The sequence below is a fragment of the Pinus tabuliformis genome, chromosome 9 (assembly GCF_031772625.1).
Source record: "Pinus tabuliformis cultivar Carrire ecotype Pingquan chromosome 9, CPIR1, whole genome shotgun sequence".
Taxonomy (NCBI): Eukaryota; Viridiplantae; Streptophyta; class Pinopsida; order Pinales; family Pinaceae; genus Pinus; species Pinus tabuliformis.
This window is the reverse complement of record NC_142307.1, coordinates 1,923,718,155-1,923,744,049: the sequence shown is the minus strand read 5'-3', so window position 1 is coordinate 1,923,744,049 and position 25,895 is coordinate 1,923,718,155. Positions and strand designations below refer to the sequence as shown.

The 25,895-nt window shown below is 35.2% G+C and overlaps 3 protein-coding genes across 3 annotated transcripts; 1 reads left to right on the top strand and 2 right to left on the bottom strand.

Annotated features, from left to right (window-relative positions):
• The first annotated feature begins 3,686 nt into the window (after positions 1-3,686).
• On the top strand, positions 3,687-3,998 carry LOC149156641 (histone H4-like). Its single transcript, XM_089444818.1, has one exon. The coding sequence runs from the start codon at positions 3,687-3,689 to the stop codon at positions 3,996-3,998; it is 312 nt and encodes a 103-aa protein (XP_089300944.1).
• An 8,408-nt stretch (positions 3,999-12,406) lies between these two features.
• Positions 12,407-15,187, bottom strand: LOC149156640 (ubiquitin-conjugating enzyme E2 4-like). The gene is made up of 7 exons (XM_089445103.1): positions 15,020-15,187; positions 14,736-14,815; positions 14,172-14,282; positions 13,481-13,484; positions 13,111-13,166; positions 12,814-12,942; positions 12,407-12,645 (listed from the first exon to the last, which is right to left on the bottom strand). The coding sequence occupies exons 1-7, from the start codon at positions 15,067-15,069 to the stop codon at positions 12,479-12,481; spliced, it is 597 nt and encodes a 198-aa protein (XP_089301229.1). The 5' UTR covers positions 15,070-15,187; the 3' UTR covers positions 12,407-12,478.
• An 8,645-nt stretch (positions 15,188-23,832) lies between these two features.
• Positions 23,833-24,405, bottom strand: LOC149156639 (uncharacterized). The gene has a single exon (XM_089444817.1). It carries the CDS (start codon positions 24,403-24,405, stop codon positions 23,833-23,835), a length of 573 nt encoding a protein of 190 aa, XP_089300943.1.
• Between the last annotated feature and the right edge of the window lie 1,490 nt (positions 24,406-25,895).

Sequence of the window (25,895 nt, the reverse complement as noted above, 5' to 3'; positions counted from 1 at the left end):
ATTGCCCCTGACAAAATTGAGGGAAAAGAGGATGACGAGGAAGAATAATCTATACAGAACGGAGCTGAAGAGACACAACCCAGCTACTAATGATTTGCTGCAATAATTCTAGAACAAATTAAATGAGCGAAGCTTCCAGATAATAATGATATGTTCCCTTGTTCAGGTATAACTAATTCTATTCTTGAAACAGAAGAAAACATTTCAATCGATTTTGTAGACTGCAAGAATGTGTTCTCTCATCAAGATATGTATGATTTTGTTCCAGATAAAAGATGGATTGTCTCAGTAATGATAGTACTGATGTGTTGTTCCCTCTGATGTAATGACTGGTTACAAATTTTGTAGGTTTTTTTACATGACTCTCGCCACAGGAAGTCTCTCGCTCTAAATCTTTATTGTTCTTAAGGGACCTTGTTATTGCTCTCAGTTACAGTCTCCCATCTCTTGTATACTACATTGTACATTGTTCATCCATTCATCAATGATCACATTGACATAGAGACACTGTTCCTCTGCGACATAGTAGGCTTCACTGCACATATGTGTCTCACTATCCTCTGTATATATATAGATGTGTCTTTGGCTCTACACAGTTCATATGGCTCACGATGTATAAGACTTTGTTCCTCTGCATTATGTATAAAATTAACACAGGTTAACTAACACGTTCCTCTATAACAAAGTCAGTTTGAATGAATATACATTGCTTCTCTGCGACATATGTTGGCACTGATGCATAGTTAATATGGAATCGATACTCCATATATATGTAATCTAACCAATAGCATCAAATGGTATCATCTTATATGACCATGGAAATAACTCCTAATGAAGACTGTAATCTTACAGAGACCAGCATAAATAAACATGTTGAATTTAAGATCCATAAGGCACTGTTCAGTATTTTTTAAGTGACAAGACACCATTGTTGAGAATTTGATGTTTATATGTAATATAACCAATAGCATCAAATGGCATCATATTATATGACCATGGAAAGAACTCCTAATGAAGACTGTAATCTTATAGAGACCAGCATAAATAAACTCGTTGAATTTAAGATCCACAAGGCACTGTTGAGTTTCTTTTTAAGTGACATAGAGATCAGTGGTAAGATCGAGTCTGACACCAACGACGCATTTGTGAGAGGTTCCTAGCCATGTAGTGAAGAAAAACTCCTTGCTACCTCGTGTTGTATGCCCAAATCTGATGGCTTTCATACAAATCCATAAAGAAATCAATGAGTTATTTTGCCATAGTGAAGGATATATATACACGCACACACGCATGCTGACTAGGAATGTGAAGAAGGCATGCCATTAATCAATGAGGAGAATGATCCATCGAAAGAAGCTGGAAAATTGAATCCGTCCTAAGAGTATAGAGGACCCCATAAGCACTGTGTGAACCCACAAACTGAGCACTACTTCCTCGCCAAAGGCATCTGCATTTTTGGAGAATCTCTTGACCCCCCATTTTTGTCTCTTAGAGCAAGAGGATTAATGGGTTTTCTTGTTTGATAAGACTTTTCACTTCTACAATCCTTTTTTAGTCTAATTCCTTATAGTTCTAGGCGATTATCTTCATTATTTACTATGAGATTTGACCCCCCATGAACAAGGGGAGGGCTGCTTCATTTTCAAGTTGTTTTTGTCCCTTTGGAGAAGGAAACATCCATTCTTTGTTGAATCCCTAATTATATGTCCTTGTCTACTCAATCCTTCATCAAATATTTGTTTGATTCCCTTCCAACTTTCTTAGAAACACAACTTTTTCCTTTCTCTTGTTCACATTCCTCTTCATATCTTTCATCCATAAAACTTGCTAGAAAGGGTCCCTGGTTTGTTTGTTGAGTTTTGGGAGAGATAAATACTTCTTCCTCTTCTGATTCAAGTTCTTCCTCATTTCATTCCTAGGATGGAATATTGTCTAATAGTGGCATCTCCTCATTTTCTTTTCCATGTTTTTTTTTAATGAATTCATATAAGTTATCTTGGATGATGACATCTTGAATTTATCCTTCTTTAACATGCTCTAGAGTCTCATATCGGTTACCAAGTTGGGATGGATTCTTACTTTTACTTGAGGAAGAAGATTGAGATCCTTTAGGGGAAATGGTCTTTTTGGGGGATTGGGGGGGGGGTGTGGGTGGCAGAATTTTATTCCCCCACTATTTTTCTCTTGGCCTCTAGCTGCTACATTTTGATCACTTTCTCTTCTTCTCTGGTTTTTGCCATTGATCTCCCTCTTTTTCCTAGTTCTGTTGCTCCTCAAATTGTTTACACTTCCTCAAAAAATGCCCATATTCATGGTAGAGTTTGTTTTCACAAGGCAATAGGTCATAATCCATCTCTTGGATGAAGGGATAATTATATAAGGATAAAAGAACAATTGAAGGAAAACCTTTATTGAGAGCCACTTCAACGCAAATTGAGCATAGGCAAGAATTCCTTTACATTGTTTAACTTGATACATATAGTTTCCCAACACATTCCCAATAGATTTGAAGGTTCCATTGTTCCAACAATGATGAGGGAGATAAAGAAACTTAACCCAATCTGAAACAATTGAGGGAACGCCATTCTATGAATTAAAGTTTGGAATCTAACGATCCAAGTATAAACCTCGAGTGCCCAAGAAGTATGGACAATTGTAGACTATTAGATCTACCTTATTTTCAAAGAGGAAGATGAAAAATCCATAGCCACAAAATGAGACAGAGAGTTGACCTTTAATGAGAGGCTTCCAATTTTTGTCGATCCATGAATTTAGTGATTTGGGGGAGGGCCCAATGCCCTTAAACTAGCCAACCAGCCCCTATTTGCCAGTTTGAGATTCACCAAATGCGATTGAGCAATGTGCACTAATATCTTGGGAATTTCTTCAAGCTTTTTGACAAATTGATTGAGCTTAGCCCAATAATCTTGTGAATTGCCCAAAACTAACACATTGAAAGTTGCAATGTCAAGATGCCCTACCAAGCTTGAAGCCAAAAAAAAGTCATATTTGCAACAAATATTTAACAAAGCAACAAACCTTAACAGTGAAAGTGCAAATAAATTCCAAAATTAAAATAATTAAAATTTAAACATCACACTTCTTTTGCTCAATCATTCATATTCAACGTTAGGATTGCATAATCCTAAAGCACATACATATATATAACATTTATACACTTTGAGTGGGCCTAATAGTTAAGAGCATGTATTTCCTCCTAAAAAGTCATAAGCTCAAAACCAGAAAAAAATAGAATATGTATATCTTTATAAATTTTTAACTATGATGTTAAAATTAGATAATAATAATAATAATATATTTAAGGTTATATGATTTTTTCACTACTATTAATTAGTAACCAATATTAATTAGTAATAAGTATAAGAAAGAAACTTTGCCCAGCAATCGGTCGTTGAGTTAGATTTTACCTTTCTTCATAATAAAGAAAGTTCGTCGAGCAATGGTGTATTTTCATTGATCCTTGCCCTAGTTGGGTTGATCCGCGTGTGGGTGTGTTTGTGACGTCGATGGGCTCTTGCGAATCTGACGGCTGAGATTCATTTGGCGCCAAAGTCATAGGAATTTGAATTTTCAGGTGGATGCGTGAGGTGAGCCGGAAGATTTCAAAGCATTACATTGAATTGAATCTGTTGTTGAAGAAGAGGTAAAGAAGAAAAGCAGGAAAGATGTCTGGTCGCGGAAAAGGAGGGAAGGGTTTGGGAAATGGAGGAGCAAAGAGGCACCGTAAGGTGTTGAGGGATAACATTCAGGGTATCACAAAACTTTCCATCAGACGGCTGGCTAGGAGAGGCGGAGTCAAGCGCATAAGCGGTCTCATCTATGAAGAGACGAGGGGAGTTCTCAAGATCTTTCTCGAGAATGTTATCAGGGATGCCGTCACCTACACTGAACACGCCCGGAGGAAGACAGTGACCGCCATGGATGTCGTTTACTCCTTGAAGAGGCAGGGCAGGACCCTCTACGGCTTCGGCGGTTGATTGAATCAATTCTTCAAATGGATTCATCAACTAAGTCTGTTGATTTCTTTCCTTCTTTCTTTTATGGTGTCTCTTGACACCGCCCCCTCGCGTTTCTGGAATTTGTTTCCTCGTCTGTGAAGAATGCGGAGCAATTAGGGTAAAATGAGCGAAACAATATTTTCTGTTATGTTTTGTGTAGGAATTAAGAATGCTAAGCTGTTAAATTTTAATTTGGTCGTTTTCATGCATTTGTTTTTTGATCCTATGATTTGTTGGCCTCTTATTCAAGGAGTTTATATCATAATAAGATCCGTGGGAATCCTTCAAATGATCATTTGCTTAGTCTGAGAAATCACATTGAAGAACAAACGATATTAAAGGTCTTTAAATATAGATGTGTTACGGTATTGATGTTGCAATTCCACGGCTTATCTGATCATGTTATTCGGGCCATTTTTGGAGCTGGATACCCGTTTCGAGGGTTTATAGGCTACATATGGGCCATTGTGCCTCATTTAATAATTTTATCGGCCTCTCTTTGTACCTTTTGGGACAATTGCTAGTATATCTTACCTCATTTTATGGTTAACATTGTATAACAAAAACATGCGTTGTGTTATGTAATTAATACTAACATGTAATATTGATTTTTTTTGTCAGAATGCTATAGGTAATGATTGCCAAGACGATGATCCAAATTATGTTCAACATATATCACAAGATGATGAGGATGAGGATGAGGATGATGGTGGTGAAGGAGGAGATGATGATAGTTGCGGTGTTGGTGATGATGTGGATCAGAGTAATGAGGATGGTCAAGATGATCATGAGGATGATCTTGGTGGTGGTAGTTAGGGATGCACATGCATTGTTTTTTATGAAGAAATTATTGTGTAGAATGACATTGTTATGTTTAGATGGGTGTTGTGAATTTACCCTATATCAATGAGACATTTTGATTTTGTAATCTTACGACGAGTTTGATTTATGTATGTTGTTAATTTATCGTAGAATAATGATATTCATGAAATATTCTGATTTGTTAATCATATTTGAATTTTAGTTGTTTTGATTAAAAATAATACTGATTTTATTAGTATTATGTTGCTATTTTATACATGTTTTGAAAATTGTTAATGACACATTGTTATTTTTTTGGATGGATGTTGTCAATTTCTCTTAAATTTCTTTACAAATGATTTTGAATTGTGATATCTGCTTTAATGATATTTAGAAACTATCATATATTTCACTATGAATCTATAAAGGGGGTCATATATGTAAAGAAAAATATACTCTATATAAGAAGTCAAATGTGGATGTAACCATGGATGCAAAATTGAAAGTAAAATTGGATGTTAAACTAGGAATTAATACAAAATGCAAACAATTGACATACAAAGTGTTTTAAATTAGAAGTGAAAAATTGTGCAATAGTTGACACAAAGAAGGGAACAAAACATGGCATACAAAAGGATATCAAATTGGGCAAAAACAAGGACACATAAATAGGCACCAAATTAGATGCAAAAAAAGACAACAACTAGATGTAAAATAAGATGCAAAGTTGAGCGTTAAAAAGAAGCAAAAAACGTTACAAATTAATATGCCAAATGATGATGCAAATAATGGTGTAAATTTGGGATGCAAACTTGGGTGCAAAAAGGGAAAAAAAAAAGATGTAAGAAAAGACATAAAACAAGATGCAAAATGGGGTTGAAAAAAGGTGAAACCAAGGATGCCATATTGGATGTAAAAAATGATTCCTAATCAAATGCAAATTTAGGCTCAAACTTAGACACAAAATTATATGCAAATGTGGACACAAAATGAGGCAAAAAAAGATGCAAATTTGGATGGTGAAAATGATGTAAAACTAGACACCAAAAAAATGCAAAATTGGATGAAAAAGTGGGTGTAAATAATGGTGCAACATTGGACACAAGTAGACACAAAAAATGGTGCAAAAAGGGGCATAAAATAACTTAAAATTGGATGCAAAACTTGGTGCAAAAACAAATACAAAAGTAGACGTAAAAAATGGCTCTAAATTGAATGTGCCATTAGACACAAAATAAGATGCAAAGGTGGACACAACACATGACTCAACATAAGATGCAAATATAAATGCAAATTTGGATGCTCAAAATGATGTAACATTAGATGCAAGAGATGGTGTTAAAAATGATGCAAAATTGGATGAAACAAATGACGCAAAATATGGTGCAAAATGAGATGGGAAAAATGGAGACAAATCAAACGTAAATGTGGATGTAAAAAATGGTCCAAAAAAAGATGCAAAAATGGGCACAAAAATGGATGCAAAATTTGGTGCTAAATCAAATTCAACAGATGGTGCAAAGATAGGCACCAAAGCTGGTGCAAAAATAGAAGCAAAAACTAGTGTAAGCCTAGATACAAAATCTGGCGTAAGACTAGATGCAAAAACTGACACAAAATGGATGCATAAAAAGACGTTAAATTGGATTCAAAATACAGTGTAAACTTGATGCAAATGATGGCGCAAAAATGGAAGCAAAGAATGACACAAAATAGGAAGCAAAAGAGAATGAAAAATAGATGCAAAAAATGACACAAAACTAGAAGCAAAACCTGTCATAAAATAAGATGCAAATATTGGTTCAAAATTTGACGCAAAAAATGATGCATAGTTTGGTGTAAAAAATGATGCAAAATCTAGCGTGAAAAAGGATGCAAAATCAGGTGCAAAAAAGGACGCTTTAAAAATTGTACAATAGAGCCAGATTTAGCGCCAGGTTGCTCATCACAATTACAAAAAAATTGCACTAAAATCTGGCGCTAAATCTGGCGCAAATCGTTGGTTTTGTTGTAGTGACTCTAGATTTTACTGATTTTGAGACTAAGTGTGTGGACTGCATAAAGGGAAAGTAGACCAACAAGTCAAAGAAAGGTGCAAATAGAAGTTCAAACATATTAGAGATCATACATACTGATATATGTAGTCCAGACATGGACTCACATGGTCAGAAATACTTCATCTCCTTTATAGATGATTACTCACGATATATGTATCTCTACATGCTTCATAAAAAGAGCGAAGCATTAGATGCCTTTAAGATCTTTAAGGCTGAAGTAGAGAAACAATGCGGCAAACAAATTAAGATCGTGAGATCAGATAGAGATGGAGAATATTATGGTAGATACATAGAAGATGGACAAGCACCTGGACCATTCGCTAAATTTCTTCAAGAGCATGGGATTGTTGCGCAATACACCATGCTTGGTTCACCTGACCAGAATGGTGTAGCAGAAAGAAGAAACCGAACATTATTGGACATGGTGCGGAGTATGCTTAGCAGCTCCAATCTTCCCAAATCCTTGTGGACTTAAGCACTTAAGACGACAGTGTATATATTAAACCGAGTTCCAACCAAGGCTGTTCCTAAAATGCCATTTGAATTATGGAAAGGTTGAAAACCGAGTTTGCGACATATGCGCGTTTGGGGATGCCCATCTGAAGTGAGAATTTATAATCCACAAGAGAAGAATCTGGACCCAAGGACCATTACTGGGTATTTAATTGGATATGCTGAAAGGTCTAAAGGTTACAGATTTTATTGTCCATCTCACAGCACTAGGATTGTGAAATCAAGAAATGCAAAGTTTCTTGAAAATGACTTGATCAGTAAGAGCAATCAAACCAGAAACATAGTTTCTGAGAAGGATCATTCAAAATCTCAACCTTCCACTTCAAGTGATAGATTGGTTATTGTTCATAGCACCCCTCAAGTACAAACTGGTGTTGAACAACCAATTGTTGAAGTTCCACAAGTTGCTGACAATATTCTAGTAGATCAAGGAGTTCAAGAATTGCCAAGAAATTTTGAACAACAAGTTGAACCACATACTTCTCAGGAAGATGATGGTACAACATTAAGAAGATCTACTAGACCAAAGAGATCAGCAATTCCTGATGATTATGTTGTGTATCTGCAAGAATCTGACTACAACATTGGAGCCAAAAATGATCCCGAGTCATTTTCACAAGCCATGAGTTGCAAAGAATCAGAACTATGGTACAATGCCATGAAGGAAGAGATGAATTCCATAAAGAGTAACGAAGTCTAGGATCTTGTTGAGTTGCCTAATGGTGCAAAAGCCAATGGATGTAAATGGGTCTTTAAGACAAAGAAAGACTCATTGGGCAACATTGAGAGATACAAGGCAAGACTTGTTGCTAAGGGATTCAATCAGAAAGAAGGAATCGACTACACGGAGACTTTTTTTCTTGTATCTAAGAAAGATTCCTTGCGTGTTATTATGGCATTAGTAGCCCATTTTGACTTGGAGTTGCAACAAATGGATGTGAAAACGATTTTTCTTAATGGAGATCTAGAGGAGGAGGTTTACATGAAACAACCTAAAGGATTCCCCTCTAGTGATGGTGAGCAATTGGTTTGCAAGCTCAAGAAGTCATTATATGGTTTAAAACAAGCATCCTGCCAATGGTATTTGAAATTCCATAATGTAATTTCTTCTTTCGGTTTTGTAGAAAACATTATGGATCAATGTATATACCTGAAAGTTAGTGGGAGTAAAATTTGTTTTCTTGTTTTATATGTGGATGACATTTTGCGAGCAACCAATGATAAGGGTTTGCTACATGAGGTGAAACAATTCCTCTCTAAAATTTTTGATATGAAGGACATGGGTGAGGCATCTTATGTCATTGGCATTAAGATCCATAGAGACAGATTTCGAGGCATCTTGGGTCTGTCACAAGAAACCTATATTGATAAAATTTTAGAGATTCGGATGAAGGATTGTTCGCCAAGTGTAGCTCCCATTGTGAAGGGTGATAGGTTCAATTTGAACCAATGCCTGAAGAACGACTTTGAAAGGGAACAAATGAAGAACATTCCATATGCTTCTGCTGTTGGAAGCCTAATGTATGCTCAAGTCTACACAAGACCTGACATTGCATTTGTTGTGGGAATGTTGGGACGATATCAGAGTGATCCAGGTTTAGACCACTGGAGAGCTGCAAAGAAAGTAATGAGGTACCTTCAAGGAACCAAAGACTACATGCTTATGTATAGATGGACAAACAACTTGGAAGTAATTGACTACTTAGATTCTGACTTTGTTGGATGTGTTGATTCACGCAAATCAAAATCAGGTTACATTTTTATGATGGTCGGTGGAGTTGTATCATGGAGGAGTGCCAAGCAAACCTTGATTGCCACTTCCACTATGGAAGCCGAGTTCGTCTCCTGTTTTGAGGCTACTTTACATGGTGTATGGCTTAAGAGTTTCATTTCTGGGCTTAGAATTATGGATTCTATCTCTAAGCCATTGAGAATATATTGCGACAATTCAGCTGTTGTTTTTATGGCTAAAAACAACAAAAGTGGGAGTCGAAATAAACACATTGACATTAAGTATTTAGCTATAAGGGAACGTGTTAAAGAAAAGAAAGTGGTCATTGAGCACGTCAGCACTAAGTTGATGATCGTTGATCCTTTGACTAAGGGCATGCCACCGTTTAAATTCAAGGATCATGTAATGAATATAGGATTTGGTTGCATTATGTAGTTTCTCATTGTATGGACAATGTTATTTTAATGAAATTCTTAATTATTGTGATGTTTTTCTCATATTTATGTGCACCTTAAGTTGATTTGAGAAAATTCATTTAAGAAGGACCAAGAATAAACATAAGGTTTATTCATTAAGAAATTGTTGCCACATAAATTATAATAAGAATAAATACATAGTAATACATGGAAGATAATACTCGTCATTTGGGAATAAATACAGAGGAATTCATGGAAGATGGATCTATATTGTTCTTAATCCAATTCTATGCTATAGTCTGTTGGTTTAGGGATGGGATTTGGTCATTACCAATGCCTACAACTAACCCAATTCTTGTTTTATTGAAGGTGTTCATTTTATTGAAGGTTTTCATTTTATTCTACGGCTCTTAAAGTAAAAGGATGGAGGCCGTGGGTTAATTTCTCCATTATTGTTCTGATGGAGGTTTTTTTTACTATGTGACTTTGCTTTTATAGTGCTTCAATTTCCTTAGTATAAGTTGGAGGTGTTAGTTTTATTGTTGGCCAATTGATGTCAATGGATGTAAATTCTAGGTCTTTTTTTATTTAGTCTTCATGCTTACTTTGTCTTACTTGGTTAGAGATATATACTCCTAGGTCAACCTTTTTTGGAGGACATATGTTATTAATGTAAAACTTATCTTTATTAATAGAAATATTTTGTATTGGCTTACAAACATAAAAGAATATGTAGTTATAGTAAAAATTGGGAGATTGGAACACACTATAGAGAAAACCCTAAGGAACACAGTGGGTTTTCACTTGGCTGCCTTACCCTTTGATGCTAGCCAATATTTACAGTTTAACGCTCTTTTAAGTCTTTTTCTGAGCACGAATGCTTCATTGAATAGAATATTGAAGCCAGATTGTGCTTCCAACAGAAGGGCTTGCATTTTACCCTTAGAATCCTTTTATATGGAGGTACAAAACTTCCTATAGATCTCAACCTCATTTAGGATCCTAGCAGACCTCACTTCTAAGGATATGAACCATTTTGTTTCTAGAGGTGGGGTTTTTTACAATGAAGATGGGCCATGCATTCCTTCACATTTCTCTCTCAAAGGGATGTGCTTTCAGCCCCAAACTCGCCATACCTCTTTCCAAATCTCAATAAAGTTGTTATTCAAACACTCCTTGCTTTTGTGGGTCAAATCTCCAAATTTAGTGAAAGATCTCAAGCTTTCTTTGGAGCTCAAATCGAGGGTTCCCTTTGGAATGTAGCACTTTCTTTTTAAAGGCAAGCAACTGGATGACTCTTCCCCTCTTTTAGTTTACAATACCTAGAAAGATGTTATTGTAGTCATGGACCTTCACTTGTGTGGAGGAGCAGTGGGAAAGCCTTCTTCTTCTCAAGATTTCTCTTACAAAGAAGTTGTTTGTAACCAAACCCAATAAAATGCCGTTTAATCTCACGCAACTCCTAGGTTGTTTCAGGTTCAAAATTTGAGATGTACCCTCTGTTGAAATTCCTTACCCAGATTTGGAGGACATCCTTCAGCTCTATGTTGAGTTAGACCTCATCTGTTACTTCAATGGTTTATGACCATGATCAATAGATCTTTATAAGTGGATTCGTTTGACCTAGACCAAGAGGTGCAAGGTCATCCTATGGAAAATGTTTTTTTTTATAATGCTTTCCATTGAATTGGAAGATTAGTAGAAGGCCCTAACTAGTGGGCCTTGGTTCTAAGCTAAAGTCAATTTGTTCATAAGCCCCTAGTTCCTGTATTTTTGACCCCTCTACAACAGTCATCACCAAGCATCCAATCTGGGTCTAGCTACCTAATATACCTGCCCACCTATGGCACTTTTCAATTTTTCAAGGCATAGAAAACCCCTTGGGACGTTTTCTAGTTGGACCCAATCTCTGGATTACAAGAATATTGCATTTCATTGCCAAGCTTGTCTTCAAACCAACCATTTACAGAATTCCTGTCCTCTATCAAATTCCAACAAGAAATGTCACAATATAACTTCTAAATCTAAAAGTTGGAAATCTTGTGACTTCTAAATCTAAAAGTTGGAAATCTTGTGACTCCTTATGGAGGGTGAGACTTCTTCTATTTTTGACCAAGAGGAAGTGTTGATGATGATATGATTTAAGAGGAAAAAGATCAAACTGTCACTACTCATCAGACTCATGAGGATTCAACGAGAATCCCAACTCCCCCAACAGATAGACAGTTGGTAAATAAGTATATTTTTTGGGGGTGTTTTGAAGCATGCTCATGAATTGACATCTTCTAACATCTACAACTTATAACAAAAAATTGATTACTACAATTTTTGCCTTCAACATTAACTTATAAAAAAATATTAAATATATATATTTTTTTAAAATCATTTTTAATTTAATTTTTTCTTATTTTATATATATATATATATATATATATATATATATATATTAATTAATTATAGAAATTGCTTTAAAAAAAAATTATTTTACATTGGAAAAACCTTTCTGTTTCATTTTTATAACATTTGTGTTGTTCTTTACCATTTATTTAACTTTCATTAATAACCAATCAAATTACATTTACAAACACTCTATTACTCCAATTAACATGTTAAAATCCAATTTAAATCACTTTTGTTGAAAATTTTCAATTTCAAATAATATTAAACGATATACTAAACTGGAAATGAATTTATATCTGCATATTCAACGATATCTCATGAAACCAAAAATTTTATTTCAAAGAAATTGCATGAAAATAAAAAATAAAAATACATTAAAATTTGTAAAAATACTTAGAACATGAAAATATAAATTTATAACATTTAAAGAAGTCCGAAATTCGTAGCAGTTTAATGACTATGAACGAAATTCCCGAAATATCAAGCCAAAAAAAATCTTTCGTTGTCCAAAATTACATGACTGCTGGATCAGATAGAATATCATGGGTCTGCAGGGCCAGCCATTCCCTCGTCACCAGAGGCAGATGCAGTGTCACTAGTGTCTTCGCTGTCTTCCTCGTCCTCTTCCGAAGAAAAACTTATTGGCCTCCTGTATCGAATACAGTTCCTCTCAAAACTTCCTGGCTGCGCGTATCGACGACAGTAGTCTAAAACACGCAGCCAAAGAGGGGAGAATGATAAAGATAGGCGCATAGCCATAAAGAAATGAATGATGAAACCTAAATAGCATACATTTTTAATTCAGATAAAAAGTATCAGAAAACATTTTAGAATATATTTGTAATGCAAAGTGAGACAAGTATCGATGAATTTACCTTTCACCTTCTCCTCATAGGCCGTCTTGTCACGGATCATTAAGGCCCCAGCTTCACGATTTAGAGGATCATTTGCATTAGGTTCTAATAGAAGCTGAGGAAGATACATTTCAAATATATTCACCAGATCTGCAAATGCAATACAAGAAGTAATCAATAGATTGACAAAAAGATTGAGCATAATAATCGCTGTAAGCATAGATGAAAAACCAGAGGCTCATCAATCACAAAAACAAACTCGGTTTGAAGAAATAATGAAGAAAAGTTGTCCGGTTAATCTGATTATTTCTTCCTTACCGGTCCCTGGAGACCATTTGTCCTGGTCAAGAATGTTAACACAAATTTTTCCCAGTCTGAAGTGCCAAGAAAATGAAAGGGAGTTAGAATAGCAAATTATTGTAAGAAATACCTGAATCAAATTTATTAAACAACTGTGAGCAGCTCACAGTAAGACTGCCTCTGCAGAACACGTTATGTTTCATTACATGACAAATTTATACATGAAACACACATTTAGGAAAGTTGAAAGAACACCTTAGAAAATACGCTATGTTCTAATCTAAAATTAGGTTTGAAATTTAAACTATTACTCCATTAAGACATAGAAAACACACTATGTTCTAATCTAAAATTAGGTTTGAAATTTAAACTATTACTCCGTTAAGACATTTCTACATTAATATCAACAATTATAACGTTTAAAATGATGAAATAGAAGAATTAGGGTGACACAGCACTACCCGTGTTTTGATTCTCCCAAAAAGGTTCAGTTTCTTATGTTTGAAGGGATAATTAGTCGAGTGCTGAACTCATGTCTATTACAGATTTGAAGAATATCCAGAACTATTTGACCTCTCTCATTACATAAATATGCATGCCCTGCATACCCAGTACAGAGAAATGGTCTGGGAATATCCTCTGCATTTGGCTATTGGTTGGGAATGCCCGTTGTGACATTTGATGTTGAATGACCATCTCTTAAAGTTCTTCTCATGATAAAACAGGGGAAGAGAAACAAGAAGTTATATTGGTGGAAACTGTTGTGCTCTTGTTAATGGTAGTGTTGATTCAACGCTATTTTGTGTTTGGTGGCATGTGCTTAAATTTAACGATGTGTCTATTTACTAATACCTGCAGATTTTGATATAACAGCAATCCTAACTCCAACAGAAACCTCTACCATCTACAATCTCAGAAAAATTCTCAGAAGGTCCTTTACACCTACAATAACCTCTTCTTCAATATTTGACCAGAAAATTAGGAAGAACAAAACTTTAAACCGAAACAAAGAATCAGATATATGAAGTGATAAAATAGTAAAGTATTTTGTTAGTTTGGAAAGGGTACTTACATGTTACCGCCAATGTTGGGATGGTAGATCAGATTCATAAAATATATAGCGGGTGGTTGGTATGGATAATCAGCTGGTAATTCCACATAAACCGTCCACTCTCCACCTTGGTAAAGACCTAAGATCATGACAAATAGTGAATTCTGTTTAGCATCCAACAATCACAGGGAAATAACCAAGCTAAATACAGGGAAATAACCAAGCTAAACCTTAGAAAGTGAAAACTTCAGTTAGAGATTTCAGGATTCGAAGGATTTAACAATATCAACATTCATAGATAAACCCAGAAAAGTGAGACAAAAGCCTGAGTAAATAACCTATACACAAAATGAGCTGTGCCAACTCTAATTGTTCTGTTGATAAGAAATAGAATCCAGAAGGATTAAACCATCTAAATAAAAAAAAATTGAGATCTGTATAGAGGAGTCCATAAGTTTGGTCATCTTCTCATTTTGAAAACTGAGTAATTTATTTTTAGGAAACTTCAGCAAATTATTTTTTGAATAATTGTAACTAACAGAGTCCCTTGGACCCAAAAGAAAGAAAGAAAAACACTGGAAGTCTAACTTACTGTCTGGAGGTCCCTTGAACTCCACATAGAACTTACTGTTTGAATCATTTACAGTCTTCACTTTAAAGTCTTTCATCATACTGCCCATTGACAGACACTTTCAATTTAGCCAGCGCAAACTTCATATGATATCATCTAAAAATTGTTATGAAGTCCCAATAATTGATAACGCTTGCATTATGTTATCAAGAAGGAGTTGGGAAACCATGATATGACAGTAACCCCAAAGCATAACAGATACCCAGTACATGAAGAATACAAAAGAAATTGACACTGAAACTTACAGAGCCATGAGATCTGTATCCCTGCGCTTGGCTCCTGATGCATTGGCCATGGTATTCAATTGAATTCAAAAAGTATTGAATGCAAATACCCAACAGTGCCTTTCATTAGTTTATTTTCTGTCTTTGATCGTCCGAGGTGTTCAAGATATTGTTGGCGCGTGCAGCCTATAATCCACCCCAGCAGCTTCTGAGAGCTCCCGAATAAATTCTGTAGAGGTGGGATATAAATAATAAGTTATCCGTGGGTAATGTTATAAACACAAGGGAGAAATGAAAAATATAAGAGGAGACGAGCCGTTAGAATCGCAAGCGATGACATGCGAACACAATGTGATTCAAACTGTGAGAATACATATCAAAATTGTGGTCGAAAACTAAATATAATTATCTTTAAAATAAAAATTTACCCGTTAAAGAGGAATTGTCATAATCAGGGAGCTGTCCAATCTAGGAAAAAAACGTTTCTTCATATAGTAGGTGTGTTTTTAACAGCTTCTTTACATTACTTCCTATGCTTCTATTTCTATAGTATATGTGTTTTTAATAGCTACTTTCTTTACATTTTTTCTACTTCTATTTCTATGCTATATGTATTTTTAATGGAGTTAAATTGTCAGGATGGCCAAAAGTGACTGGAATTTGGGCAAAAAAATTTCAAAAAATCTTGTAGAGGCAGTGTTTGAATCATGTTTTTAACTGTGGAAATGGATCCAGCACCATCAAAAGCTTCTAAGGCACTTAAAATTATGAAGTTTGACAGATTTTAATTTGATTTAAAAAAATTCCTCCTGAATTTTTTCAAAATATGATTGGAATTTCCATAACTTTCAGGGCAAAAAAGCATAATCGTTAGACTACAATGTTTTTAATAGCTTCTTCCTTTACATTTATTCTATTTCTATTTCTATAATATATGTGCTTTTAATAGCTTTTTCTTTTACATTTCTTTTATTTCTATTGTAATTGAAATGTTCTTACACATAAATCTAGTCCAAGAAATTGTTTGCCTACATATCTTCTATTTCTATTATAAGTGAAATGATCTTACATACACACGTTTCACACTTTCTGTCACCTATTCAATTTTAGCCTTACATATGCCTCAAAAATTACAACAAAGATAGTGTAGATTGTATCAAAAACTTAAAACATAGTCACCTGTGAGTAGTTTATGCTACTAGCATTAACCATAGCAGATCTACATCTCTCTTGGGTAGTAGATTTGCAATCCTATTTTTATCCCTGTATATATGGTCAAACTAAATATGTTGGAAGGTGCTTACTAGATTTCAAATGGACCTTGTATATATGGTTAAACTAAATATGTTGGAAGGTGCTTACTAGATTTCGAATGCATTTCATCCATTTCAGTAGAATATCCATTTCAGTAGAATGGGTGGGTTGAAACGAGTGTAGCCCTTCACCCATTATATGATGCCTTCGGCGTCTCCATATACCTATATACTCTCAATACTAAGCCATTTTGCTGCTATAAGAACTCTCCATAAAGCTATGATCTTTGCTTTGTTGTTTGTAGCATGTCCGCCTTCCCACTAGAAATGGAAAAATTTACTTGGCTCAATGACTATGACTGCTCTGCATCCACACTCTCTCCTATTGCATGCTCCATCAAAGAAACCCACAAGGAATTCTTGTCAAACGTCTTTGTACTTTCCTAATCCATCACTTACATATCTCTAATAAAAGACATAAGAGAGTTAACGAATTGCAATGAAACCAAGAAAAAGAAAAACACTAGATAAGACCTCTGCAATGCATCAAAGAAACAAACCATTGTAATGCTCAATCAAGGGCCAATTTTGAAGTAGCCAAGAACGCCGACCAAACACCAGTCAATGTTTAACCCAATAAAAAACCCTGTTGTAACATGTAAGCAAGTTATAACTCACAAAACTACATAAAATAAAATAAAATTATTACCTTTGTACATAGAGTGCACAGATCCCTATCATACGATCATCACACTTGTCTAATCGCATTATAATGATCTGGTGTATGGTATTTACATATAGTTATTCAAGGCATAATTTGAAGGTGAATTTAATGTGGCATCATTTGTTAATTAAATGCCTTAACCCGAACCTTAGATTTAATATCCAAAGTATCGAGAAGGGTATGTGTTTTACAGTTGGGTCTCACCACCGCAGACAACTGGGCGTCTAGCGGTTGTTGATTTCACAAGGTTTGATCCAACGACAAGGAAAAATTAACAATTGGTTAGGGTTCTTCTTGTGGGTACCCATGGTTTCAGATTGTCATTTGTCTTCTGCTCTCCTTCCAAACCATGCTTTGCAACCCAAACCATTGCTACCTCTGGTGAGGGTCAAACCACTGAAATCTGGGTGATTTCTCCACCAGAGATGCAGTGTTCATGGTATTGTTCCTTGCTTCCACAGTTCTTACTTCCGCCGTGGGGATCTGCAAGGGGTTTTGACCTTGTGGTCTCTTCATATCTCCGCAGAGTTTAGAATTCTCACCTGTACAGGTAAATTGCTTACAAAAAATCGTTTGTTTTTGTTTACTGCCATTACTAGAAATCCATGTTTTTTCCCCTCTTCGTTTCATAGTTGTATTTAATGCTAGTATCCTTCCACCGAAAAACTTCTCTGTTCTAGGAAAATAGTGTCTTTGGACTCAAATCTTGAGGACGAAGTCTCAGGGTTTCAGAACCCCAAAACCTCCTTACACAGGTATTTCGCCACCTATTCTTCTTTGGTTTGCAATTACGTTAACAATACTGGTATAAATATAATCGCTAAGAATTTCTACCCTCTGCTGGGGTTGCCACTTGCAAGCACACCTTCACAGGGGTTTCTGATGGCAGCTTCCCGACTCCGATATCCTAAACCCCAGGTGCCTAATTGTTGCTTGCGGCCTGTTGGCGTATAGAGTTTTTGAATTAGTGTTTTTAGGACTTCTTTTCCGCTATGGAACTATCTTAAATGAAGCAATGGTTTTTTTTTTTTAAAGTCCCTTTGCCTTTTGGTCTAAATCTAAGTTCTCTGCGGGAACGGTTCTTTAAGTAGTTACTGCGTAAGGCATAAGAGGCCTTGAATGATATTTTTGTTGAACCATCTCTGTATAAATTTCCGGTTTGGCTCATTAGTAAGTTTAAAGCTGCTACGATGAATTTTCTTTTTGTATATAGTCCTAGCGACATGGTTGTTATAAACTTGTTATGGTAATATTGAATCTTGTTCTATTCGTGGTATTATGGTTGTTGGAGTTTCGCTCTGTTCATGATTGTTACAGTTACATTTGCACAATATTTTAATTTGGTATGCAATCCTTAAAAGTTTATATAATTCGATAAGCAGTAATTAAAAGTCTTCTACATATGATAGGCTCTCATTTAAGCACAGTTCGAGTTTTATTATGCTACAATTCGAGTTTTATTATGCTAATCGTTCTTATTTTCTACAACTGATACTTCAGTCAACTGATAAGATCAAGGGAATCCGAATTATCCAGCTACGCACAACCATGTAGGGGATTGGACTGAGTCGCTGCCCAGGCGACAACTCAGTCCTAAACCCTGTCCATGGTCCTATGCATTGCTTTAGAGTTTCACCTTGTCTTACTTAAAACCCAATTTTATCACACAAAACGTTACTGCACTCCTATTATTCGGTTACTTCTCAGATTCATATTGCATGCAGTTGTTTTCTGGGTTTATTGTTCCTAAATTCCAAGTTCTAACAGTATTTCCCATTCGTTACTCTAGTTGGCTACGGGGTTTATTAGTTTTCCCATTTCTCTATTTATTCTCTTTACTTTCTAATATAGTGTTTATGCTAACACTAAAATATTACCCATTCCCCACCAATCTGCAACAGCATAATATAAACAGAAACCTTAAGTATTTTCCAACCACTTTCAACATATAAACATTAGAAAAAATGAATTCTAGAATTTATTGATACAATTTTCACCTTAACCTTAGTGAGTACTCATCCATGCAAAAGTACAGGTTAAAGACCAATCACAAATACTTATCTGTTCTCTGAAATTTCCTTGAATTCAACAGGGAGAGACCTTCTCCTCCCAACCGTAAGAAGGGAAATAACATCCTCTTCTACCCTCGAGCTTCCACTCCAGCATAGCGGGCAACATTTCTTATTAATTCTGAAATCAGGATACAGACATCAGGATTACAGTCCAGTCTTCCAACCTCTGATTTCTTTCCGTAACAAGGTGATCCACTTGTTCGAGACCAACTCTGGACATTCCTTCCGTTACCTTTTCTTTTTTTCCAAATTGAACCCCCTTTCTTCCACTGAGATCTCTTTTTATTTCCTGGAAGAAAGGTATAATTGTTTTAACTATCCCTAACTGCCTGGAGGTTGGAATCCATTTCCACTCTCCCTTCTTGAATTCCAAAAATTTCATAATATGATAAATAAAAAGAAACAATATTATTACTACTTAAATTATTCATTTAGAATGTCATTGGGCTTCCAAAGTCCCATTTACCAACAAAGTAAAAATAATTTTGACTGCTAATTGGAAGATGTTACATCTTCCCCCCCAAGTAGAATACTATCCTCGGTGTTTTACTATAGCCCTTAAAACAAAAAAGGATAATCTTGTCTTAGTAGACTTTCATCTTCCCAAGTAGCTTCCTCCAGGCTAAAGTGCTTCCATTGCACTTTAGCTTGGGTGATAACTTGCTTCCGCAACATTGTTACTCTCCAATCGAGAATATGCAGGGGTTTTACCAAAAACTCCTCGTCTAGTTCGACCTCTCCAAAACACCATTATCACCATTAGTTTTTTTTTTTTTACAAGCTATAGTATAACTTCAAATTCACACATACTTACTTGAACTTATTTCCAATTAATAATATGTTTGGCATCATACACACATTTCTTTAAGAGTGATACGTGAAACACATTATGTACATGTATGTGATGGGGAAGAGCAAGTTGATAAGCTACTAGTCCTACCCTTCCCAAAATTTTAAAAGGGCCATAGTAGCAGGGTGTCAATTTAGCACAAGTACCCCACTGCAAAGTGCTCTTCGTGGGTTTTATCCAGACATAAACATGATCCCCGACAAGGTATTCTTTGAAACTCTGCTTTTTATCTGCATATATTCTTTGTTTGTCTTGAGTTGCTTTCAAGTTTTGTCGAACTTTCTTCACTTCTTGATCCATTTCAGCTAACATTTCGAGTCCTAGAATCATTTTATCCTCTTGGTTATGCCATCCCGCGGGATTCCTACACCTTCTTCCGTATAATACTTCATAAGGGCTCATCTTCAATGCTTTGTGGTAGCTATTGTTATAAGAAAACTCAACCAAATGGAGGTAATCCTCCCATTTGGTTGGCTACTGCATAACATACATTCGCAGCATGTCCTCTAGCACTTGATTGACCTGCTCTGTTTGTCCATCAGTATGAGGATGGTAGGCAGTGCTAAATTGGATTTGAGTACCCAACCATGTAAAAAGAGCCTTCCAGAATGCAGATGTAAATTTCACATCTCTTTCCGATATTACTACTTTTGGCATATCATGCAACTGAAATATTTCCCTCATAAAGATGTATGTTATTTCCACGGCTTTGTAAGTAGACTTTACAGGGATAAAGTGAGCAAATTTTCTCAACTTGTCCACCACTACCATGATGGAGTCATGTTGCTTCCCAGTTCTCGAATGTCCAGTTATGAAGTCCAATGTAATCATTTACCACTTCCACTCAAGTATAGGGAGTGGTTGGAGTAGTCCAGTAGGGTGTTGATGCTCAACTTTAACTTGTTGGAATTCCAAAAACTTAGCCAAATATAACATGATATCCTTCCTCATTCCAGGCTAAAAATACCCTTTTTTATTGCAGAAAGTAACTTCTGATAACCTGGATGTGCAACATAAGGACTGTGGTGAACTTAATCCAACAACATTTGCTTGAAACTTAACTGATTAGGGACATACACTCTTCCTTTTAAGTTCAGTAGTTCCTGATCATCAATGTTATACTCAGTTGTTTTTCTTGAATTCTGCATCTACATAGTTTGTTGCCATAAAATTTATATTCAAGATCCTTAAGAGTGGACTCCTTGAGTTGCTCCGTTAAATCAAACTCCACATGATGATATCGAATTTCATATACATAATGAACTTTTCTCCTTAAAGCATCTTCTACTCAGTTTTCCTTGCCTTTAAGATGCTTTATATCGAAGTCAAACTCGCTCATAAATGTTGTCCATCAAGCTTGGCGCGCATTTAAATTGGGCTTCTGAAATAGACTAGTTAAACTACTATGGTTTTTCATAAGCACAAATTTCTTCCCTAATAAGTAGTGCCACCATACCTTCAAGGCGTGTATTATTGCAGTAAGCTCTAGGTCGTAGGTTGAATATCATTGTTCATGCTCGTTGAGCTTCCTTGACTCATAAGCCACCATTTTTCCATCAGGATTCCTCCAACTCCTTACAGGGAAGCATCCATGCAAATGATGAAGTCCTTCTCTGGATCAACTACTTTAAGAATTGGGGCAGATGTTAACAATTTTTTTAATTTCTCAAAATTGAGTTGACATTTTGCTGTCCACTTAAAGGCTTTCCCCTTTTTCTGTAGATATGTCATGGGATACACAATCCTGGAGAACCCTTCAATAATCCGGCGGTAGTAGCTTGCCAAACCCATAAAGGACCAAATGTCTTCTATGTTTTTAGGAACAAGACAATTTAAAATAGTTTTGATCTTCTTAGGGTCCATAGCAATACCTTCAGAGGATATCACAAGCCCCAAATATTGTATCTGTTCCTTGAAAAAATCACATTTGCTAAATTTGGTGTAGAGTTGATTCTCTCTTGTAGTTTGTAGAACTATCCTCAAATTCTCCTTATGTTCCGCTTCATTCTTGGAATAAATTAGAATATCATCAATAAAAATTAGGACAAAATTATCCAAGTAGGGATGGAAAATTCCATTCATCAAACTCATAAAGGTTTCCGAAGTGTTAGTCAACCCAAACGGTAATATAATAAACTCATAGTGACCATAACGTGTTCTAAACGTTGTTTTGCATATGTCCTCATCTTTAATGTGGATTTGATGATAACTCAATCACAAATCAATTTTAGAGAATACAGTGGCACCTTTGACTTGGTCAAACAAGTCATCTATTCGAGGTAATGGATATTTGTTTTTAATGGTTTACTTGTTTAACTATCTATAGTCAATAAAAATTCTCAGTGTTTCATCTTTTTTCTTGACAAACAATACAGGCGCTCCCCAAGGCAATACGCTTGGTCAGATGTACCCTTTATCAAGTAATTCTTGTAACGGCATTTTGACTTTATTTAACTCAGGCATACTCATACAGTAGGGTGCCTTGGACACCAAGGCAGCTCCAGTAATAAGTTCTATGGTGAATTCAATACTTCTCTTTGGAGGTAATCCAGGTATATCTTCTGGAAATAAATCAATAAACTCTTAGACAATCGGTATATCTTCTAAAGCTGCCAATTTATCCTTTGAGTTGGTATATCCAACCTTTACTGGGTATATTTGACAACCCTTCCAGACACATTTCTTCAACTGGTTAGCGGTGATGGACTGCAACTTAATATCTCTTTTGATTCCTTGTATTTCCTGTATGTTTCCTTCCTCTGTGAGGAAGTTGATGGTTTTATCTTTACAATTCACTAAGGACCAATGTTTTTCCAACCAATCCATTCAAATTAGTACATCATAAGAACTCAAGGGTAATATATTTAAATTTACTCTAGTGGATTATTCTGCAATTTCTATGGGGTAGTTCTCTACCTTGGCTATTAGTCTACGTTTTTCCCCTGTGGCTACTTGCACCAGCCATGAGGTTTTAATTTTCATACTTGGTAATTGACATTTTTCGACAATTCTTGGACTAACATAACTAAGACTCACTCTAGGGTCAATCAAAATAAACATATTCTGGTTAGCTATCTTACCTTCGAATTCTACCATAGCGGATAGTTACTCTGCCTGATGATCCTGTAACGAAAAATTGATCTTGGGTATGTCTATGGCCATGTATCCAACCATGGAAGCCTCCTGCACACTTGTTTTAATTCCATTTTTGGTGCACTCAGGGAGTTCTTGCAGTAGTGGGGTTCGCCACACCCCCAACATTGCAGGGTTGGCTTGAGTGGTTGTCTGACTTCAGCCTACTATGAGTTTCTATTGTTTTGGATTCATCCACGTTTTGGCTCCGCTGCTAAAACTTTCCAAAGGTTCCAACCTCGGTTTTCCCAAGTACAGGCTTCATTCCTCCTGTTTTATTATTCCTAAAATTTATAGAGAACACTTTCTGCTCTCTTTTCCTAATCGTTTAATACATTCTCCTTAGAAACCTTGTAACAAATTAAAAATCTAATCATAATTACCATAAAGTTACAAATAATTAAAACAAAATCATCATTTATTAATAAAAAAACTTATTACAAAAACAATTCACTTAAAAGAAAATTAATATATAACTATAATAATTATCCATAAATAATAAATAATAAATAAAATTAAAAGAACCTTAATAGAATATATATTAGAAAGATTAAAAATAATCCAGTTTATTCAAGCATGAAACTGGTCGGCTCACATTCTTGACAGTTCAACCTCAACCCTATTTATCAACACATTTCTCTCTCTCCTTTGTAAATCAAGTCTTGATGATGAGTCTTGGTCTAGAATCGAAACGTCGACAAAGAAATGAAAACTGTGGATTATCCGAGTTCAGATTCTAAAAAAGCGAACCACAGAAATCTGCAATCCATTAAGTTTTTACTCCCTTCACCTTTCTGCTGCATTTACTGATAGCATATACGAGCCTTACGAATATTTTCATCCATTGTTTTGGGATTATCAAACTCTATTCGTTCTTTCATATGAGCAGGTAAACTACTTAGGAAACAATGTACTTTCACCTTCTCTTCTCGTATATATGGAACATAGCAAAGCAAGGATGTAAACTTCACTATAAACTCATCCATAGACTGTTGTCCCAACCACAAGTCATGGAATTCTTTCACTTTCTCATCATAGAACCTTTCAGTCAAGTATTTATCCTTGAAATATCTCTGAAAAGTATCCCAAGTTACCCCATGCTCATCTACGTTTCGAACCATTTTTATCTCTTCCCACCACAGGGTGGCTTTACTTTGCAATTGATAGATAGATAGTTGGGCCCTCAAATAATCATCGTATTCATATATCTGAAAATACTGGTTCATATTAATTAACCAAGCTTTGGCCGCCTCTTTTGCTTCGTCGTCAAATAATGGAGGTTTTATTTTCTTAAACTCTCCTTGTAACTCGATTCCTGGCTTTTTAGACCCTCTACCCCCATAAGTATTTCTAGATTCTGGTTCGTTATTATTCATTCAAGTTTCCCCTCCTTCCGGAGGACCTCTATGCTATTGCCTTGTCTCCTCTCTATGTCTGTTGTCTGCACTAGGATTTGGATCCCTCATATTCTATCTATCCGAGAGACTTTTCAAAATTTTCTCCTGTTCCAACCCGAGTCTCTCGTTTCCTGTCTCCCTTCTTGAATTCCGGAAATTTCATAATATGATAAATAAAAAGAAACAATATTATTACTACTTAAATTATTCATTCAGAATGTCATTGGGCTTCCAAAGTCCCATTTACCAACAAAGTAGAAATAGTTTTGACTGTTGATTGGAAGATGTTACACCTATCACCTTAGAATTTGAAGGATCTTGATTCACACACAAAACCCTTATGCAAAAACTCAAAATGCATTAGTCTAGGGCGGATAGGGATCCCAAGCTTGGACAAGGCATCCGCCACTAGGTTTTTCTCTCAATACACATGAATAAAGGAGACGTCAAAAAATTAAGGAAGCATAGCCAATTTTTTTTCCATCCAATGATGAGGAAAAGGGACCTCGAAGGAGTTCTTTCCTTATACCCATTCAATCACTATCTTGGAGTCCCCAACTATCCTGATCAAATCAATTGTGAGCCATACTACATACTGAAAAATACCCCACAAAGCAATGATCTTACCCTAAGAGTTGGTTCCTCCATTCCAGTAGAAACGATATTGAGTCTAAGGGCACATAATTTCATTCATAATTATTCTGCGAATATTTTAAAGAACTGGCACAACCACATCAATAAATGTGGTTGACCACATTAGTAAATGTGGTCGAAAAACGATGATAAGTGTTAATAGAATAGATCTAATATTATTCATTACATCAATATTCATATTGATAAATATATAATAATAAAAATAATAACAATATTATGAAAATAATAATAATAATAATAATAATTATTATTATTATTATTATTATTATTATTTCTAATTAAATTTAATATCATTATTAATTAATAAATATTTATAATAATTAATAAATAGTAATATTTAATTAAAAATATTAAAATAATTAATTAATAATAAATTAATTAATAAATTCAATTTTATAAATCCAAGGTATATAAACCCTAAGATAAATATTATCAACCCTAAAATAAATATGGTTGACCATGGTTGATTTTCTTATTGAGACAATCTTTGTCACAATGTGAATTGGACCATGGTTAACCATGACTATAAACCCAAGGGACTTATATTAAACCCTAGGATTAGTATTATAAACCCTATGAAGAATATTATACCATTGGAATATGAACCCTTAGATTAATAAAACTAAGGGATTGATATTATAAACCCAAGGGATTAATTCTAAAACCCTAAGGTATTGTGAACCCAAGGGGTTAATATTATAAACTCAAGGTATATAAACCCTAAAATAAACATGGTTTACCATGGTTGATTTTTATATTAAGGCAATTTTTTTCACAATGTGACATTGGACCATGGTTGATTTTCACATTGAGAA

What these genes read in the sequence shown, in the direction of transcription:
- LOC149156641 (XM_089444818.1), top strand. Translation starts at nt 3,687, where the DNA reads ATGTCTGGTCGCGGAAAAGGAGGGAAGGGTTTGGGAAATGGAGGAGCA.
- LOC149156640 (XM_089445103.1), bottom strand. Translation starts at nt 15,069, where the DNA reads ATGGCCAATGCATCAGGAGCCAAGCGCAGGGATACAGATCTCATGGCT. An exon ending in GATACAGATCTCATGGCTCT is followed by an intron (nt 14,816 to 15,019) that starts GTAAGTTTCAGT and finishes GTCAATGGGCAG; the next exon opens with TATGATGAAAGACTTTAAAG. An exon ending in CTATGAGGAGAAGGTGAAAG is followed by an intron (nt 12,646 to 12,813) that starts GTAAATTCATCG and finishes TGCGTGTTTTAG; the next exon opens with ACTACTGTCGTCGATACGCG.
- LOC149156639 (XM_089444817.1), bottom strand. Translation starts at nt 24,405, where the DNA reads ATGAATAATAACGAACCAGAATCTAGAAATACTTATGGGGGTAGAGGG.